The sequence below is a fragment of the Perna viridis genome, chromosome 2, assembly GCF_037379345.1.
Source record: "Perna viridis isolate PV_CMFRI_1.1 ecotype Kerala chromosome 2, ASM3737934v1, whole genome shotgun sequence".
NCBI classification, from domain to species: domain Eukaryota; kingdom Metazoa; phylum Mollusca; class Bivalvia; order Mytilida; family Mytilidae; genus Perna; species Perna viridis.
This window is the reverse complement of record NC_142446.1, coordinates 36803116-36825466: the sequence shown is the minus strand read 5'-3', so window position 1 is coordinate 36825466 and position 22351 is coordinate 36803116. Positions and strand designations below refer to the sequence as shown.

The window sequence follows — 22351 nt, the reverse complement described above, 5'->3', positions numbered from 1 at the left end:
AAATAGGAGATGCACAATCGGAAGATGTATTAAAGATTCTGCGAAAGTTTTATTCAATTTTATTCCGTGGTGTAGGAGGAATAATGGATAAGAGATGCCCCCTCTGTAACGGAAGGAAGGACGAAAGGAAGGAAGTACGGACGGAAAGACGAACACCCCCATCACTTTATACCCCTTACTTTGTAAGTGGGGTATGATTATCAAATGACGCACTAACCTACAAAAATACCCAGTGAATATAACCCATTGACTCGCTAACCTACACAAATACCTAGTGAATATAACCCACTGACTCGCTAACCTACAAAAATACCTAGTGAATATAACCCACTGACTCGCTAACCTACAAAAATACCTTATGACTCGCTTACCTACAAAAATACCTTATGAATCAAATCCGCTGACTTGCTTAGATACAGAAATACCTTACAAATATAATCCACGGACTCGCTAACTCATAATTATACCTTATGAATAAAATCCACTTATTCACTAACCTACGAAAATACCTTATGAATATAGTTAACTGACTCGCTTATCCACAAAAAATCCATATGAATATAGTCCAATTTCTCGTAAACCTTAAAAAATATCTTGTAAATATAATCCACTGACTCGCTGCGCCAAAACTATCAAAACTCACTAACTCATTTAACTTCAAATATACTTTATGAACAAAATCCACTGACTGGCTTACCTACAAAAATATCTTATGAAAATAATCCACTGACTGGCTTACCTACAAAAATATCTTATGAAAATAGTCCACAGTTTCTCTTACCTACACAAATATCTTATGAAAATAATCCACTGACTGGCTTACCTACAAAAATATCTTACGAAAATAATCAACTGTCTCTCTTACCTACAAAAATATCCTATGAAAATAATCCACTGACTGGCTTACCTACAAAAATATCTTACGAAAATAATCAACTGTCTCTCTTACCTACAAAAATATCCTATGAAAATAATCCATTGACTGGCTTACCTACAAAAATATCTTATGAAAATAATCCACTGTCTCTCTTACCTACAAAAATGCCTTATGACTGTAATCCACTGACCCATTAATCTGCAAAAATATCTTATGAATTTAATTTACTATCTTACTAACCTACAAAAATACTTTATGAGTATAATTAACTGACTCGCTGACCTACACAAATACCTCATGAATAAAATCCACTGACCCGCGAACCCGCAAAAGTACCTTATAAATATAATCAAATTTCGCGCTAATCCACAAATAAACCTTATGAATAAAATCCATGGCACTTACTCTCTATCCTAAGAAAATACCTGATAAACGTAATACACTGACTCGCTAACCCACAAATATACCTTACGAATAAAACTCACTGACTCGCTCACCTTCAAAAATACCTTTGCCCCGAACGGGTCCGGGTTTCAAAAGAATAGACCCGAAGAAGCGCTAAGCTTGTCGTCAAGGCGACTAAATAGTGCTCAGAACCCTGGCCGGGGGCTACGGCGCTCCAGGTGGTGAAATGGGGTACCTCTGGCGTGTTACATGCTGGGGTTGTCAGGCTATAATACGGAAAACCTGACTGCAAACCATAGTGGTGCATCGTGTTGGGAAAGATGCCACGTTCCTCGCACGTTAAAGAACCCTGCTGTGGTATTCGATAGCAGAAGGAACCTTTGCGCTCCGCCACAGGAGACTAAATTGCCTGACCCTTCCCACCCCTCCTTTTTTCTAGTGGCGATCGAAATTTTTCGACCCTATTATCCTTGTGTCCCATCCCCTGTTCATTTCATCATCATTTCATGTTCATTTTATCATCCATTTCATGTTCATCGCCAGAATATAGCTGAAATATTGCTGCTCGGGCGTTAAACCCCAATAATCAATCAATCAATCAATCAATCAATCAAAAATACCTTATGAATAAAATCCACTGATTCACTCGGCTACAAAATTAATTTTTAAGTTATATCCACTGTCTCTCTTACTCTCAAAAATACCTTATAAAAATAATCCACTGACTTGCAAACCTACAAAAATACCTTATTTCATTTTTCCCAATCATCCCAAGAATTTAACAGACTAGTGCTTGAACCAAAATTGCCGTAAATGTTTGCGGTAGGTAGCTTTAGGGCAGCAAGAAACAGACATATCATTATTATTTTTTTACTTATATAACAAGTGTGGACACAGACTGGTATTGCCCGAGCGGCAAGTGTGGACGCAGACTGGTATTGCCCGAGCGGCAAGTGTGGACACAGACTGGTATTACCCGAGCGGCAAGTGTGGACACAGACTGGTATTACCCGAGCGGCAAGTATGGACGCAGACTGGTATTACCAAAAGAGCAAATTTGAACATACATACGTTTTGTCTTGATCAAGAATAATCAATGGAACCAAGAATCTAGTGGAAATCAAAGGAATGTAATCCAGGGACAAAGACCAGACAAACAGACAAACACAACAATAAATATAAAGTAACTAAAATAATACATACAAAAAAAGTAAATGAGAAACTCGCACTCCACTTAAAACTGGGAGCACGGCCCAGGTGCACCGGTAGGGTGAACGTGTTTGCATTGTCCAGAAAACTCCTCCTTTTACTGAAATCAAAAATTGAATTATGCATATGTTCATAAATATATATATTAACATGGGTTACTAAATATCTACTGATATCAATAAATGGGAACAAATTCCACAATGACTTGCCACAACCATAAGACATGTCATATACATATTCTTCCTTGAAAGTGTACTTGCATGGATGTGTTAAACTTGCTATGTCATGTTAATAATTTTTAAAATGGTAGGGCCATAAACCAACAAAATAAATAGGGGCAATCATTAATTAGTAGTTAGTAAAATCATATCAAAATTTCATAACAATTGATTAACCATAACCATAAAGACATCGCACGAAAAGCAAGTGAATATGGACGACGACGACACGGACGCCGTCGACGATGACGTCGCTGTCACCACCATTTTTCAACCTTAGGACCCAATTAGTGGTGTATGATTTGCTAAGAATTTATAAATATAATGTATTTGTTTTTACATTAGTCATAGTTAAACAGTTTTCTAACAAAGGAGAATAAAACTGCATAGTGGAAAAATTTCCTAGTTACAGTCATGTACTCAACGCCAAACATTCACATTCTTATGAAACAAAGACACAACACCGGTATATAAAGGACTTCAAGGCTAAACCCATCGGTACTGACCCACAATTAACACTTCAAAATCAATATTTCAACTAAATCTTGCATCAAACAATTTTATCTAATTCTAAATAGTCACATACATTTGTTGCCTGAAAAATGTTTCCTTGGACAAAAACTGTTTAATTGTTTTGCAGCTGTATAAAATATATCAAGAGGCACTACCAGTATCATTTGGTTTCAAAACCAACATAACGTGTATGTACATTCAGCACCTCACAACATTAACTTTTTTTAAAATCTTTATTTGTATATATATATATAGATATATATGAAATTGGTGTAAGAGGTTGGAAGTCCGTTCTTTCATACCCCAAGCCAAATCAGAAAAAGGCTTGCAAGACAATCTCTAGCACTACTGGAGTAATAAATAGACCATCTTTTAGGCCTAAAAATGTTTCCGATCACCGTACTGACCCTCCTTCAGACTCCCTGCTTATAGGTTTTTATTTGAAAATTTGAAGGAAAAAAAAATAACGTGAAAATTCTGCCGATTGTCTTTAAGAAAAAAGAAGAAAATTGAAAACACACATGCCATGAGTGTGTTCTTGGTCGTGGATAATCCCTATTTGGAATTCGGCACATGGGATATTTTTTGTTTTTACCACCTCCGTCAAAATAAAAAAAAAATACTCATGTGCCGAATCCCAAAAGGGATTATCATGTTTAGTCTTTGCATATTTGGTTTTTATTGTATCTGTATGACTTATTTCATTTCAAATATATTAAATGAAAATAAAAATTTCTACCTACCAACCCTACAAAATTTTAGAATAGTGCTCGGAAACAACATTTTTTTCGGCCTTGGAAATTTCTCATCAGTTGACTGGCACGCACCAATATCTGTCTTACATTGCACTGGAAAATGTTGATTTTAAACTAAAAAGTATTTTGCTGGTCAAAGATTCAGCAAATGCTGCTGTAGGCTATACAACGCTGTATATGGCGTGCATATTACAAATCGAATCACTAAGTCACCAATCGACATTAAATCACTTGATAATGCATTAATTTTAATGAATTTAATGAATGATCGTAGTCTCATGACAACTAATTTTTCCGAATACACATGACTCACATTCACGGGTTTGACTATGCCCGGAGACTGTGTAAACGCTTTGATGTTTTACACCGTCCGTGAGAGACCCCAAACGATAGCCAAGGACGTTCAGAAAGATCCAGTCCGTCATGTATTACACATGTGAGTGCAAACCGGGTCTATCAGTGTTGAGTAGATATGTTAGCACGTAAACGTAAATTAAACCAAGGATACGAACAGTCAGCTGATTGACAGCGTCACTCGTTTCGTGCAAATGATTTGCTAACACTGTGTTACGAAAGATTTTTGGTGATTTTAGTGGTTTATATCAACAAAGACAGTCGAATTATCTCCTTGAAGCAACGATGTTTTAGCTTTATAATGGACGAAATGTATGATGTAACGGATATACGGAAAGTGCTATCATTTTTAACTTTATTGTTATTGTGTTATTTAATTAAAGATAAAAAATAAATTAAGTTACTGCTGAATCTTCACTCTGTTCGTGACAAACTATTGTCAGCACAATCAAGTACTTCATAGCTTTAATAGTTATAGCACAATGATTATGTCGTTACACATACATGTGATAACTTATTGTATCTTTCTAGTATTTTAAGCAATATTCACAATATTTTATTGCACTGAACACATTCTTAAAGGCCTTTCAGCTGAAATCCATTATTTCACTAGTAGTTTACTTGCAAATCTAACAATATAATATTAGTAAGTTTCAGATTATGTTATGAGAATTCAAGTTAATTTTTTATCCATTTAAAAACCGTGCAAAAATAAAGATAAAAAAATAAGATATATGTAGCAAGATATTTTTGATTGTAATTTAGCAAATAACTAAGGTATACACACAATTAAAAAAGGAATAAACATGCATAAAGTTCTGTTTGTAAAAAGGTTATTTCTTAGTTTTGTTTTTGTCTTTGTTGTCTCCTATATGATGAAAGAATAAATTGAAAGAACATCATTTCGATTTCACGCTTACTGATATTAATATGCCTTCTTCGTTGTCGGTTTTCTTCCCTCTCTTGTTCTTCTCTCTCTTGCTCTTCTCTCCTATCCTTCTCATCGTTTTCATTTGTATCACGGTTTTGTGGTTCTACATGTTTCCGTAGCATTTTGCAAGCATTCCTTGATACAAATCTAATGCAGAGAAGTACTATAAAGATCGGATCCAAGAGATATGAAATCTTGTGATACCATTTCGAATCTGGTTGAAAATCTCTTAGTAAATTTTGTAAGAAGAGTTCTAGGTCCACGTATGTAAAGAATTCACCTGGCAGTTTCCCGTATGTTAATATACCTGTCTTCGTGACTACCAAACATAATGCCCGCCTACCTTGTTTGAGCTTGCGCAGAATTGTTCTCCCTTTGTGCGATTCGATATTAACCATCCCGAAGCTTACTTGTTTTCGATATTTAACACTCAACGCTGAGAAAAACATGGGCGGTCTCGTCATATTCGTGAAAAGAATAATCCGTATAGGCACTGGATATTGCCCTCCATAGAACGCCCATTGTGATGACGCAAACGTCTCCCATGATGTAATTTCCGTAACGAGGTGGCTGATCGACTTTTGGATGTCTGTAAATATGGCATGTAAGCTGTAGTCCTTCCTAATAGTATATTGTGTGTTTACCTTTTTTCCCGGTACATACAAGTAAAGCGTGGAGACGTTCCATTTCTGTCTTAAACAAACGCTGAAAAGTATTTTTATAATTATAGCCCTTTATTAAAATTTTCAATTTCGTACATATAAAGGAACGGAGGAAAAAAAAACTTTAAAAGATAATAAAAGTTACCTATCACAAATAAAAGTGCTTTGGTTAACTAAAAGTTTCGGCATTTGAATTCTGTATTTTCATTTATATTTGAATTAAAAAAAAAACTTTGAAAACTTTGCATATTTTTCTTCTTAGGTTGTTTGTTTACTGCTTGTATCAGCTTTTGTAGAAGTTTTTTCATATTTGCATAGCTTTGTTCTTTCCACACTTTCCAATTATAACCAATGGCTTTAATCCCTTTATAAAAAAATCTGCAGTTTATTATTCAAATTTTATATCACCAATCCCTGCAGTTAAATCCTCCAAATTTTCTATTGCTTAATGTTTATATTCCTTCGATTTTCGTGGAGGTTTGCCCCTTTTAAAAACGGTACAACAATTTTCGAGACCAACCTACATGTAGCACACTTTTAAACCCCTTCTACACAATTCAGAAAGAATATAATACCTTTTCTCGAAATCGCAATCGAGTTCTCCGAATTTGAACTCTAAGTAAGAAAGTTTTCGTCTTAAAGAATGCCAGGACGATTCGTTAAAGAACGAATATTTGAGTCGTGGTGGTAAAATATTTATTAAATGTACACTTTCGTTGTGCTTATCTAAATTTTTATTTATATTAAATGCGTTGAATTCAATCACACTCCCAACTTCTGGTTCTCCCATTATCTTCATATGTTTCACCGCTTCAGGAGTAACGGGACCTTAAAACATACAAAATTTTTTGTTAACATCTGATTTTCTGATGAAGAACCTAAGGGAATAGTACATACAAAGTACAAGGACGGACTGACGGACAGGGTGATACAAAGTTAAAAGTGCATGTAAATACAATGAAATAGTTATCTACGATATCACAGCAGTATTCGCGCATCAAAGATTCTAAATTATGACTTATTTTTCTTCGGGCATTGAACTGATCGAAATGGGCGAAATTTGATAAAGATCTCACTTTATCACAGTCTTTATTGTGATACTGACTTGTTTTCTTGTGAGTTTGTATCTATTTTGTGGAAAATTTGTAAATGCGTAAAATATACTTTATATTGGCTGTTCAAAGAACACTTGCCATACTGAAAAGACCGATTTACAGTCAATGTGGGGTAATGCAGACATTTTGGAGGAGATGCTGCAGGCAGCTCGTTTTTGACACGGGCCGTTGGAACCAGGATTTTTTTTGATTACAAAAAATATCATTAAATCATTTTGTTTCCATATTTGAGTTATTATGTGTATTCTCAGACACGTCCACTTGCTACTTAATGCTGTTTATACTTTGCCCAGTTTTTCGTCTATAGAGAAGGAGACATACGAAAAACTGGGCATAGATTAAATACTTAAAATCAAAGTTTTAGCTATAAAGGTACGTAAAAAAGTTGATATTTAATCTAGGATGGCCCATAAAAGCTTTACGGCTTATTTCCAATGGTGTCCTTTATAGCAATTAATTATAGGAGTGCGATGTACAATCGTTTGTGCAATTAACGAAACCAATACCTGATATATTTACTGCGATTATCAAATCTTCTTTAGACGATTTACTGTAATACATAATTCCTCTTTGGTCCAGCAATTGTTTCAGTTCTTTGATCGAAAGTTTCTCTAAGTCAGCCAAAACAGGGTGTTCGCTTTCTTCGACATTCACTAGTAAAAGATAAAAGAATGATCGTGAAACCAGATATGAACAATTTGACCAGATCTTTTCGAGTTTAACTGTTGGATAGTCGATTAGCATGCTCTATATACACTTCCTCGAGAAAAACTCTTCTGTTCTACCCAAAGACCTACCTAGTCGAATTATGATCATTGGCTTAGCATGGAAGGATCTAAATTAGCTACACAGGTCCGGTATTTTTCGCTCACTTGGACCGAAGACCCGTGTGAGCCATTGCCATCACTTAGCGTCCGCCGTCGTCTGTTGTCTTCTCATCTGAAGCAACTCAAATGGATTGTAACCAAATTCGGTCACAAGCATTCCTGGGTTTCTACTTCATTGAATATTCTGTTGGTTACTAGGTATACCGGTTGGGCAACGAACATGGTAGCCATGTCTATCAACCGAACTCAGGTGAAAACATATGAAAGATTAAAAAAGTAAAAGCAACATTCTTTCTCGGCTTATTAGAGTTGTTGCCCATAAAGAGTTGTTCATAAATAAATAGAAGTTCATTCATTCCACTGATGACATGAACATGGTGTTAAGACCTACAAATTATGGACAAGTTAAATGATGTTTTTTTTTGGGGGGGGGTGTATTTGTAGGACGACTCTTTATTGGAGGTAAATGCTTCTTGTTGAAAACCTTTTGGTGATCTCTGAAAGTATATAAATTATTATTTTGAACTTTGGTTTTTGTTGCGTTTCACCAGATGTTTTTTGTCTTCGGACTGCGGAAAATGACATTTATGCAGCTTGAGGCAGTACCTTGAGACCATAACAGATAGAAATATACTTTCAATTTTCTTGTGATAAGGCCAACAAATATGTAATACTTTCATGTCCATTAACACAGATTAAGCAATTCTAACAATCAATATTTATATGAGACTCATTGCTTAAATTACAAAATATATAAAACATCCATAAAATACAAGTGTCATTTTATTATAGAATTATGAGTGACTATGCATACAGCAATTATATTAAATCACACATAAACAATAGATATACATGTATATAACAATTAAACTTTTATAGTAATATTAAAAGGTGTTTCGTCTTCAAAAATACTAAATTCATATCTTAGCAATCATGCCATAAAAATTATGAATTAATTCATGGGGGTATGGTATTGTACTCATTTACATATGGGCTGGACCTTAATATTCGATTATTTTATAGCGAGTTATAAAATACGAATACAAAGGCCAACCTGTGTGTAAATAAGTACTACACCATACCTAACACGATTTTTTCATATTCTAATAGGACCGAAAAAAAGAGTAAAATCTCCCAGCGACAGATATATCGAATGATACATCGTTTGACGCTTTTCATATCCAGTTAACCAAGAATTATACATTGTAAATATCGTAAAATTGGAATCAATTATAAAACGTATCATGTTCTTGTTTTTAAGGCATTAAGCTCGATTAATCTATGACTGAAGATGAATTTATAAAGTAATAATTGCACTCTGACTAGTTGATACAGTGAAACCTGTGTAAACCGAACCCTGAATAAACCGGTAACCTATTTAAATTACCAGATTCCTACTGAAGTCCCTTCACGTCAATTTTAATGCAAGCTGAACCTGTAAAGATCGAATACCTTCCTAAACCCAACAAATCCTGCAATCCCAATTAAAGGGGTTCGGTCTAGAAAGGTTTCACTGTGCTGTCTTGTGTTTCATTAGAACGATCTATAATTGACTTTCACTGACAGTCATGATAAATATCGACGGTTTAATTCAACTATTCTTGACATCATGAACTAAAACTAAGATTAAGACTAACGTATTGACGGACACCTTTGTCTTATTGGTTCACGTTCCTTAACGTGTTCCATTCATGATCAAACTGTAGTACTTGACTTATATTATCGATCTGTTCACGTCCATTTCTATCGCTTGACAGTGTGACAAGTTGTGAGTATAATGAATTGTGGCATAATCGTAAATTACCGTAAAATAAATAACGTACGTAACTAATCTCAATAAAAAACACAAGCTTACAGGTAAAAATATAAAAACGCGCGACCAATATACGCTTCTGCAGTTGTGCATATACTTTTCTGCTCAAATTGAGTTTTTGTTTGTTTTTCATGGTACGTGTGATTAATGTGTTTTGTTTTGTTTTGTTTTTTTCTCTTTTTTTTGCGGGAACTTTCTGCTTCGACATTGCGATGCCAAATAAACCGAACTAAAACTACAACCAACATAGTACGAAGGTCATAATATGTTTATACATATTTGGATTTTTTACAATACTTGAGATTTTGGATGACTTAAGCTTTTTCTTGATTCTCACATTCTCTTTTAGGTAAAAGATACGTAAAAGGAAACTGCCTCATACATTTATAAGTTCTTCTGGACGGGGTGCTGATGTTTCTCTGTAATCCTTGCTTATTGTACAATTAAAGTGCATGTATGTTCGAAAATCTAAAAACTAGCGGCACTATCAGCAGTCTGTAATATAATTTTAGATAAATCAAGCAAATATGGGTTTTCTTGGGTTTCGATCGTATTCTTGTTCGTAATCGTAGCTTCTAAAACAAGCCAACTTAGCGGCACCAAAGTTTAACACCATTCGATCAAGATAACCTGAAAACATGACTGCCACAGTTTCAGGTAAGTTAAAACTTAAGGTGGTAGACCTAGAGTAAGGGACATAACTCTTGAAATCAGTGATATGTTTGCATCATATTCAATTTCATCAAAGCCTATCAAGCTTTCATTTGAAATAGAATAATATCAATCCAAGTTACTTTGATGCTTAGAAGAGATTGATGTTAAATGTTTTACACAAACGTTCCAATGATTTGTAAGAGTTATGTCCCTTACCCTAGGTCTACCTCCTAAAATATAAAAAAAATATAAATTGATTTACCTATAGACCTTGCAAGATCTTCCAAGCGTTTTCGTTCTGTATTTTTGCTGAAAATTTCTCCACGGCTTTCAAGCAATGTATGCAATTCTCTTTTTGTCATGTTCCTGGGGTCGATTCTATCCCGCACAATGATATCTTTTCCAAAAGAACGGTCCTCATCAGCATAATAAATATCATAAGCTATTCGGGATATCACTATATAGAAGAAAATGTCGTAGGAATTCACAAGTGTGTCGCAAAAAGATATTCCGTTTATCATACATGAAAGTTGCATACTTGTAGACTATAAATACCGGTAGTATTGAAATATCAACATATTCTACACGTAGGTATGTATTGCATAGACGACAATATTAAAAATATTATAAATATCTATTTTTGCATCGCACGCAATCAGGCACAAAATGAACTAACATATGAGGAAGTTTTTTTTTTAAATTCCAAAAATCACCTTGAAGAATATGCATATAATAGACGGTTATTGATTTTCATATTATATTATAATCTTTGAATATCCATCGATAAAAGATTTATATTTTTGTGTCAGTAAATGAAAGCACCGGGAAGGGAATACATGAATTCAACGGGGAGGGGGAGGGGGCAGCGATCATGAATTTTCGCTTCCTTCAATGATTTCTGAATCAGCTACTTGCTGTTTACTAACAACGATCGCGTGACCATACCGACATTATTCTAGTCTCTAGAATTTCACAAAAAGTCGTTTAATACGATACATTCCAGCAAATGTTCTACTATTAATATTGATATTAATATTAATAATATTAGTATTGAATGTTATGTAAATGATTACGTGTAAACTATTTTTGGAGTGTGAAGTATTAGGCAGACTTCATAACTTCCTGGATTCTTATAATTCTGTGGATATATTTATAACTTTTCAACCTTGCATACAACACTGCCGTATTAACTAATTATTAGTTAAGTAGTCATATTAATTAAATAGTCCTTTGATTCTGGCTCGGTTTAATCCTGGTTTGCCCATATTTAATTACACCAATTATCAATAGAAATGATAGCACTTGTATCCGTTATTACACTCTTCATTTTATGCGTCATAAAGCTAGGGTATCGTGGCTTCGAGCAGATAATTTGACTGTCTTTTTAGATATAAACCTCTAAAATTCCCCAAAATCTTTCGTAACACAGTGTTAAACAATCAATTACACGATACGACTGACGCTGACCATCAGCTGACTGTTCCTATACGTGGTTTAATTGTTGTTTTTGTGCTAACATATATACTCAATACTGTTAGACCCGGTTTGCACGTGTCTGTGGTATTTGTAATACAGATACGGACTGAGGTGTTTCCTCAAGTCACTGGCTATCATTTAGGGTCCCTCACGGATGATGTAAAGCATCAAAGTGTTTACACAGTCCCCCGGCATAGTCATAAACTCTATTGGATTTTTTATTTAACCATTTTCTGTTTATGACTTCGTGCCAATAAAGTAAAGTTTTGTATATGTACATAAACATATAATTTAGTCTCCTTCATACTTAAATATTGTACACGTAAAAATAACAAAGTTTTGCTAATTTGTGACGAAGATTTACAGGATTTAATGAAATAGAGATTCTAAAGAAATTTAAAGTTAATGACAGTGTTGTAAAGTGCTGAATGTACATAGAGGTTATGTTGGTTCTGAAACCAAATAATACTGGCAGTGCCTCTGGATATATTGTATACAGCTGCAAAACAAGCATTGTAGTAAACAGTTTTTTGTCCAAGGAAATATTTTTCAGGCTACAAGTTATAACTATTTAGAAGTTGATGAAATTGTTTTATACAAGATTTAGTTGAAATATTGATTTTGAAATTAAAATTTTACATTATGCACTTTTATTCTCTTTTGCTAGAGAACTGTTTTAACTAGGACGAATGTAATAAGAAAGAGCTTATAGATGTAAATTCTTAGCAAATCACACACTACTAATTTGGTCCTAAGGAAGAGTAATTGACAAGCTTTTTAGGGATATGGAATTGGAGCATGTCCAAACCCGGAATCTGCCGATATAAATGTATAAATTTTATATAATAGTGTCACTGTAAAAAAAATGCGATCGTACATGTATATTGGTATGGTGCTAATAGCGATGTCCGTGTCGTTGTTGTCCATATTCACTTGGTTTTCGTGCGATGACTTTAGTTACGGTTGATCAATTGTTATGGAATTTTTGTATGAAATTTATATTATAACTACTAAAGGAAGGCACATATTTAATTTTGAGTCATGGCCCCAAACATTTCAAAAATAGGGCCATCCATGTAACTGAGTGATACCGCACTGTTGGTTTCTGTTAATCTAAAAAAAGTCCAGAATTTGAGCAACAGATTTTACCAAGCTAACATACATAAAGTGAAATGGGCAAGTTCAACATATGCAAGTACACCTTCAAGAAAGAAGCATTGTAATATGTATATGACTTGTGTTATGGTTATGATAAGCTATTGTGGAGTTCATTCCCCATTTATTGATATCTGTAGATATTTAGTAACATAATTATTATGTTAATGGATATTTATCAACATCTGTATAATTCAATTATTGATAACAATAAATGGAGTTTTCTAGACAATGCAAACACGTTCAAGGCAAAACTTAGGTATGTTCAAATCTGCTCTTCGGGCAAAACCAGTCTGCATCCATACTTGTTGAATAAACCAAAAAAAAAAAAAAATACAAAGGGTTTACTGACCATAAGATTATATACTCCAGCAATGCTGGAGGTTGTCTGGCAAGCTATTTACTGACTTGGTGCCATCCTAACCTCTAGCATCTGACGTGTTGAAAGACACCGCACATGTGAATTAGCTAAATATGTGTTTTAAAATATTTTAAGTCTTTTATTTGCATAGAAGAAGTTTAACGTACCGGATATCAAGCGATAAAAATCCTAAATATTTGTTAAATACCTAGAAAACATTTGTAATGAAGACAGTTGTCAAAATGACCAGCCATTTTGAATTGGTCACTTATTTTACGGAATACAATATATTTTTGACAAACGAACTTAAAGTTGGTAAAGACAATTCTTTGTTTGATATGTTCGTTTCGCAAATTTTAAAATCCGTAATTTTATCAACCGGAATTACACACTCAAAAGGCTTAAAACCAAATATGAAGTTCATTTTAACTGCTTTTACAAAGATTTCCAGGATATTTGGAATTTCTCATCAGGTAGGTCATTTGTTTTTCTTCAGTTCAGTCATCTTCTCCCGTGTTATGGTATAGAAACTGTATGAAACATTTTAAACGGAAAATACTTTACTATAATTCTGCTGATTTCAACGAACGTCGGCACGAGCGTTATGCAATATGGCACTCGGACGTAAGAGGTTGGGGAATGGAGGAACGGAATTCCAACCTCTTACGTTGTTGGAGTAAAGATTGTGTAGTCTGTTCCAAATATATAGGTGTCATATTTGTATGTTTCTGTGTGTATAGAAGATTTTGTTTTCACTGTGTATTTTTTTTAATATATAAATGTGAAAAAAGAGGAATAATATATCTTTTAATTAAATACTTTACTAATACTTCACTGAAGTCAATTACAATTAATTTGAAGAATAAATATAACAATATTGAAAAGTTATTTACTATTATATCATATAATCATAGCACATATAAATTATTTTGTCTTATTTTTACACTATTTAAGACACATAATGTGAAAAACAAAATATATGAAGCGCTATACATAACACAAAACAATGAAGTTACAAATTATATATATTTCATCACAAAATATATTTAAATAAGCACTGTTGATTCATATAAAGAATATAATATTTAAAATGTCAATCAGAAATCAGTCTTAGTACAAGTGAAGTAGATGGGATTCTGCGTCGGTGTAGTCTACCACGTTGATGAGTTATTGCTGGTACCTGTCTTTGAGTAGCTGAAGTCTGCTATCTATCACTCTGTATCTGCATCTTTATGGTGGACGTGCTCCTACTGTTGCGTACTGGATGATGGTGGATTCTGTAACTGCCTGGGTCTTCTGTAGTACCTCTATGATCTGGTAATGTTTGGATGGGCATGCTGAACTTTCTTCTTGATCTTGTTGTGCCAGCCTTCCAGGTGGGTGGTGGTGCGGGGTCCCTCAGTCTGGTAGTGGTTCCATAAGAAACGGGATAATTCAACCCAAAACTCTGTCAGATAGTCCGTGAAAGAAGCAGACTTTAACGCTAACCACAGGGAAGACAGTGCGTGCTGCGTTGTTGTATGCTGTCTCGTAGTCGGTGAATAAGGTGTCTGGTTAGAGTTGTAGCTGGCGTTGTTGAGAGATTTGTCGGATCTTTCTGAAGAAACATTTGTAGATGATCTCATCTTTTCCTGGTAGTAAAGCAAATACAAGTGGGTACATGGAACAGTCTACCATTGCGTTGACTGTGTACAGCTGATGGAACAGTGGTGGACATACGTAGTATGTGCCGTCGCAGAAGACTGTGTTGGCAGCAGATGAGTTTGGTTGTTGATAGTAGAAAAGATCAGCATGGGTGGGTAGACGTTGTCAGAAGGTAGAAGGAACTTGCAGTAGTAAAGCACTATTTATCTTATAGGTTGGTGTCGTTAGTTTTCTTGGGTAGGCCTGGTGTTTGGAGTGATATGTGCTGGTAGAGTGCTGTCTTGCAGGATATTTCGGCAAAATTTTGCAAGTTTTATTTAAATTTAAGCATATTTTGTTAAATGTGTTACAGATATTTCATTAAAATTTTACGGGTATGTTTACACACCGCAAAGACCGGTCTTAATGCAATAAGACCACATCCCATAAGATGTCATCTTTCCGAAGTAAAAGTACAACCATTGGAAAGGTTATTAAAAATGCATCTATTGTACTGAATTTAATATAATAATAGTTATTGAATCATTCACTATTTAGTCGTTTGTGTAATTTCCCCGGCACGTGTCGGCAATCACGCGAGTGACAGACCGTGACCATATCCATTGATCGTTAATTAGAGTCAGTGATGCGTACACATATCTTAATTCCCATAAACCAAATATGAACAATGATATATAGAGATACATAAATACAGTAAATAATGCATATATAGTGTACAAAAGTAAGACAGAGTTTTTACAAGTAATTAAACATTTATCATATCGGTTGATTCTTTTTATTGATAATTTGCATCAATTTGCATAATTGAACAAGCACTTCTTTGTGTTCTTCAATTCGCTGAAGTTTAAACAGTTTGGTTTGCAGATATACTTTTCTTTTAATAACCTTTTTCTATCGTTTTCAAAATTTTACAAACAAATAAAAGTGCAGTATAGTTATGACCAATCAAGCTTGGGTCTGTTAATTAGTGAAATTTTATTTAAACGTTAATTATGTTCAATTTTTGTACATGGTTTACAAAAAAACTAGCTCTTTTTATAAGAACAAATATTTTTATATGTGCATTGTTTCTCTGTTCTTTCTGCCATGTATGATTTATTTATATGTTTGACCTCATGTTACACATATTATGTGTCTGAGCGTTATCGATAAAGTTTACAAAGATTACAAGGTTTCGTTATTCTTTGGAGTTTAAAATATTATATAATGCATGGAAAATATTTTAAAAAACATAGCAAAGCCTTTGAAAATTTACTCACTTTCAGCAATGAAAGTAAATGCATATGAAATGCCAGAAATTGGATACGATGTCTTTATTTATTTACAAAGTTAAATATACATAGTTAGTTCTACTGTAAAAACTGTCATGTGGAGACATTGGTTACGAAAGCTGCTTGTCGGGACTGGGGGGTCTTTTGGTCATTTTCATACAAGTTTTCACCTCATTTGAAATCAGAAAATAGTTTTGATTTTTTTTTTATAATTTTTACATTAAGAAATTATTATCAATTTAATTTGATATTAAATAAAGTTGAAATAGATATAAGATTATTTAATTTGGCATGCTACACTACCAATAATTCACCAACGTTAAACTGACACATTTCTGTTTTGTACTGAAACAGTACGTTGTTTTACTGTGACGTTACAGTACTGACTTCTACAGTAATGTTAAGTACTGTCATTTACAGTGATCTTACAGTATTGTCATTTAAGAGATTAATACATTAGTTGCATGGGTAAATTTAGATATGATCAATGTTTGAATTTTTTAATCGATAATATTTATATTCGAGTTGGTTCAGTTTAAACATGTATTCAAAATACAAGCAAGGGAATTGGACTTATGTTATAACTACATTATAGAGGTCCCCTCCCATTCAAACAATGATTACAAAGAAGGCATAATGACGGCAATTAAATATAACTAAAATAACAATAATAGAAAATAAGAAAAGGGCAATGCAAACCAACAATATGAAATTAAAACAAAGAAATTAAAAGGGGATAAGGTGAGAGTTACAAACACAGCCTTTACAAAATTTCGCCAAAAAGGCTATACACCAGCCCCTCCCACCCCCCCAAAAAAAACCAAAACATTCGGACAAAGGACAATATCATTGTCGATCCTTATTCGCCATACGACAATATGAAGAAAAAATTTAAATGCAATATAGAGCAAAGACTATTTCGTGACACCGTTTCACCGGTGACAAAACGCACACTCAACTTAATTTTGTCCCGAAATCATGCCACTAATGTAGTATTATTCAAACCAATTTAGTTCGTTTGATAAATAGATGAACACAAACAAATAAATTTGTGTTTTCATCATAATATATAAGACTTTATTAACCAGCCAATGGAAATTTTATCGTTGCTCTAAAACGATAGCAGGGAATTTCTATGTTCATTATTTAGATTGCATTCTATAAAATAGTGAATGTAATCTTCGAAAGGATGTCAACAACTATAAAAAAAAAATGGCACTACATTTATACGAAATAAATCTGAATTTAGGGAACCACACATGTTTCTTAGCTTAGTATGTATAACATTAACTTTCCTTTCACCAAAATGGAAGCACTCCGGTTTTTCTCCCCGCTGTCCTTTAGTAATTCTATTGAAAGTGCTTAGGTTTCTTGCATTTCTTGTCTGTAAATTTAGCTGATTCCAGTCTCTTACTGTTGAATAGAAAATTGGCTTTTCAGTACTAGTTAATCTGAAGTGGGGGTATGGTAAAATCCGCGCTGTTGTTCAAATTATACGACGAAATTCGGTTACCAAGTAGCAAATGTTTTTTTTCTGACAAAAATAGGCATTTCTGCTACATTATGTCCAGATTAGATTTGTTAATACTCTATAAAGAAAGATTGTTTGTATTCCAATGGGGACTTAATGTGCTCCTCTCATAGCCGATTTGTCTCTCAACACAAAACGTGATCTGTTGTGTGAATAGGGTATGTAAGTCTCGTCACGTAACTCCGTGGTTTTCGTAAGAATGGGTCCTAGTCTACCATTCAAATGTATGGAGATTCGTCGTTAACATAGCATTGAGTTCAATATTAAAAGCGAAGTATCATTTTTGGGTAAAAATACTGATTAAAAATGACAATTATCAAGTTCTAAGAGATAAAAATGTTTAGAATAGCATAAAATAGAAGATTTTGCATTGTGAAGCAGCGTTTGAAATTCCCGGAAGTACACAATAAAATGCATATCGGTCTTCGGATTTCAATACGTTCTACATCGGAAATTCCGGAGGGAAAACTGAAACTAGAACGAGACTTGCAAACCCTATTTATTACTGCTTTTAGATATCTTGACGATATTTGGCCGTAAATAATCCTTACTACGAAAACTATGTTCAAGATAGCTACCCAAAAGAACTTAAATTGGCTACGTCTAACAACAGCAGTACTTGTACATTTTTACCTGATTAAAAAATGACAGCCTTCATACTGAAATTAATAACAAGAGAAGAATTTGATTTTCCTATCGTTAATTTCCAATCTACATGGTGTTATCAGTCTTAAATATGTCCTTAGATAGCTTTCAGTAACTGTAGGCATTATTTAAGTGGATATCTCATTTTGTATATGTGGTCTATATTGAGTTATTCCGTGGAAAGAATTGGATGTATTATTGAGCGAGTTTTATGGTGTGTCTGTTGTTTCAGTTCATGTTTTACTTTGTATTAAAGGAGGTTAATACCTTATAAACTAGTTTAACCCCATCGCAGACAAGCGCCTGCCTACAGTGATGATTGATTGATTGATTGATTGTTGGGGTTTAACGTCCGAGCAGCAATATTTCAGCTATATTCAGACGATGAGCATGAAATGGATGATAAAATAAACATGAAATGATGATGAAATGACAAAAGAGATGGGACACAAGGACAGTAGGGTCCACAAATTTTGATTGCCACTAGAAAAAGGGAGGGATGGGTAAGGTCGGGCAATTTAGCCTCCTGTGGCGGAGCGCAGTGGTTCCTACTCTTACCGAATACCACAGCAGGGTTCCTTAACGTGCGAGGAACGTGGCATCTTTCCCAACACGGTGCACCACTATGGTTTGTGGTCCGGTTTTCCGTATTATAGCCTGACAACCCCAGCATTTAACATGCCAGGGGTACCACATTCCACCACCTGGGGCACACATCCCAGTTGCTCTGTGGGCAGAGCGCCTAGCTCCCGGCTAGGTTTCTGAGCACTATTTAGTCGCCTTTTACGACAAGCTTAGCGCTACTGCAGGCCTATTCTTTTGACACCAAGACCTGCACGGGGCGCCTACAGTGAAGAGATGTTGGTAATTAATGTGTTGAAGTGTCGTTGTTCTGTTACCGTGGATTTTATTACTTTTGTTGTTGTGGCCTTTCAGAGCTTACACTTATTGAAGTCTCTGTAAGTATTCAGGTTATACGCTGGTGCATTTTTGCGTTTCACCAGGGGATTTCATCATATCTGTTCTTTTTTCTACTGTTGCATTAGATCGTTTTGAAATTGTGTTTCATAACAGTAATTATAATGATCAGATCAGCTCGGCTTTTGTTTGTGTTTTTGTAGTTAAATACCGTTTCATTAGAAGTTTTTGTTCTCGCTAAATCATTATCGATTGACAGGCCGCGGTACAATACCAAAAATATTGATATATTCGTGAAATTACATTTTGTAAAGGATATCGGAAGAGAATATTTTGTAGCTTTAAAATACATATACACGAATGTAAAAGGTAAAAGGTATAAACAAACTTCAAAGATAGGTGTAGTAGTGTTTGTGCGTTTTCAAATTGAAATTGAACGAAAAATCAAGGATTTGTTTTGACATTTTTTCTTTCTTGGCGTACTTCAAGACCTGTTAATATCATGTAGTATGAATGTCGAATTGATGTGACCTTATCGTAGACGGCGGATAAAATGTTTTAGAAAACAATTCATGCATTTGGAGTCTGGAGCACGGAGATATAAAAAAGGGTGGATATAAAAATACATTGAACTATGAGAAAATGAACAAAAAAAAATACAAAGTACCCGTGGAGTTAGTTTACAAATTTATTTGACTATCTGTACCCGTGGAGTTAGTTTACAAAATTATTTGACTATCCCGTACAATGCCTTATCGGAACTGGGACACCTGTAATTTCAGTTCCCGGCAACCCCGGACCCCCTGATGCTTCTACATATAAGCCAGGTGCAATCAAATTGATTAAACTTGAAAGAAAGTACATAATTACCACGAAGAAAACCCCCCAAAATTCAGACTGTCCAGCAAACTGATTTTATACATTGTTAAATATTCAAAGTTAGTACATAAAAAAGTCTTAAAATTGACCTAATTTAGTGACGAAGTTCCTAATATTAGCCCTAAATAAGGCCTGAAGTTTCTCAATTTTATCGCTATATGACTTCCCTTGATTTCAACTTTGAAGGAATTTTAGCAAAACTAAAAAGTTTCTTCTAGAAGTTTAAGAGCTGCAAGACTGCCTGTGCATTCGAGTTTGACCTCCTGTTTCATTGTCCATAGCGTTGTTGAACTCAGAAAAGATTGGACAAATAATTGATATTGTTGAGTTGTAGATAAAACAAATGGCTTTGAGATTTTGTAGCAAAGATGTAGGCAATTAAATGAGATTTTGTGGCAAAGATATCTGTAGGCAATTAAATCGGTGGTAGGCAGCATCAGATTTATTAGCAAAAATAAACTATTCATACCAAATTTTTACTTGTACAAATAATTAGCTATTTAAAACTATAACAGATAAAAATAAAAACATTTGGATCAATAATTAGTTAGTAAAACATAACATAGTACTGTATACTTCAACTATAATAAAGCGGGACTGTGTGTTTTATAAGAACTAATAAATAAATGTGTAAAATAATCAATATATATATATACCAAGGTGGAAACATTTACCCGAAGACCATCTCAATTATTAATATGTGTCAGAATTTAGAACTAAAACAAACCAAAACAATAAAATGCTTTGCAGGGCATAGTTCAGTACATCAGCACAGGATGTATTACAAAGGCTTATAACAAGGAAATTAATAACATATTATACTTGCATCAGTTTTTTACCATAACCTGAAAAATTGTCATGCCAAATTAACAAGGTTTAAATGTACAGAGGAGAAAATGTAACGCATGTCTTGATGTGTTTTATAATATATGGATACATATGTTATAGAGCAATATGAAAATAAAGCTTTTGTGCATATAAATAACACATGAAAACATGTTTTTTCAAAAATCTAAAATCATACCAAAAACAATACCCTTTTTCACATATGAAATCCTATGGGATCCATAAAAATACCAGGAGATTTTCATATCTATGATTGGTAAGACCTTAACACAGTCATCTTTTTTATGATATTCCTTAACACATGAAAACATATATTTTGTATTTTTTCCTTATGTACTAGTTGTTATCTGGTCCTTGTTTGAAATGCCAAATAATGGCATGGAAAAAATTGGATCCAATCGAACTATAACATGATTAAAAATATATATACCACAGCTCTGGTCAAATTTACAATTTCCACTTTTAACCATGAAAAAAGGTGATTTTTGAACGAAGTATTTTATTTGTCATGATTACACCCTTTATTGAATGGACATATTAATTTATCATTATCACTTAGAAGGCTAGCTCGCATCTTAAACATTTTGAAAAATGAGTAAAATATAAGTGTTATTTTGTCCATAGCGGGTAAGTGAGAATAGTGAAGTCCACAAAAACTGTATTGTATCTGAATGCACTATCACTGAGTGTTCAGGGTATTAGTATATAGTGAAATCAATCTAAAATGAACCATGAATTAACTTGAAATTTGTAAAAATGATAAAACTTACAGAAACTTAATAAACTGTAAACCTGCATAAACTGAAAATCACCTCAACAAATCATTCAGTCCTATGTGATTCATTTTAGACAGGTAAACTGAAAATCACCTCAACAATCCATTCAGTCCTTATTGGTTCATTTCAGACAGGTAAACTGAAAATTACCTCAATAAATTATTCAGTCCAAAGTGGTTTATTTCAGACAGGTAAACCGAAAATCATATCAACAAATCATTCATCCCTAAGTGGTTCAGTTAAGATAGGTAAATTGAAAAACACATCAACAATCCATTCAGTCCTAAGTGGTTCAGTTCAGACAGGTAAACTGAAAATCATATCAACAAATCATTCAGTTTTGATAGGTAAACTGAAAATCACCTGCACAAATCATTGTCCTAAGTGGTGCAGTTCAGACAGATAAACTGAAAATCACCTCAACAACCCATTCAGTCCAAAGTGGTTCAGTTCAGACAGGTCAGGCCTAAGTGGCTCAGTTCAGACAAGTCAGGCCTAAGCCGTTCAGTTCAGACA

At 34.0% G+C, this 22351-nt stretch overlaps 1 protein-coding gene across 1 annotated transcript; it reads right to left on the bottom strand.

Annotated features, from left to right (window-relative positions):
- Window positions 1-4779: 4779 nt before the first annotated feature.
- Window positions 4780-11009, bottom strand: LOC148624874 (E3 ubiquitin-protein ligase RNF103-like). The gene is made up of 4 exons (XM_088567922.1): window positions 10596-11009; window positions 7546-7692; window positions 6500-6752; window positions 4780-5967 (listed from the first exon to the last, which is right to left on the bottom strand). The coding sequence occupies exons 1-4, from the start codon at window positions 10867-10869 to the stop codon at window positions 5172-5174; spliced, it is 1470 nt and encodes a 489-aa protein (XP_088424048.1). The 5' UTR covers window positions 10870-11009; the 3' UTR covers window positions 4780-5171.
- Window positions 11010-22351: the final 11342 nt, after the last annotated feature.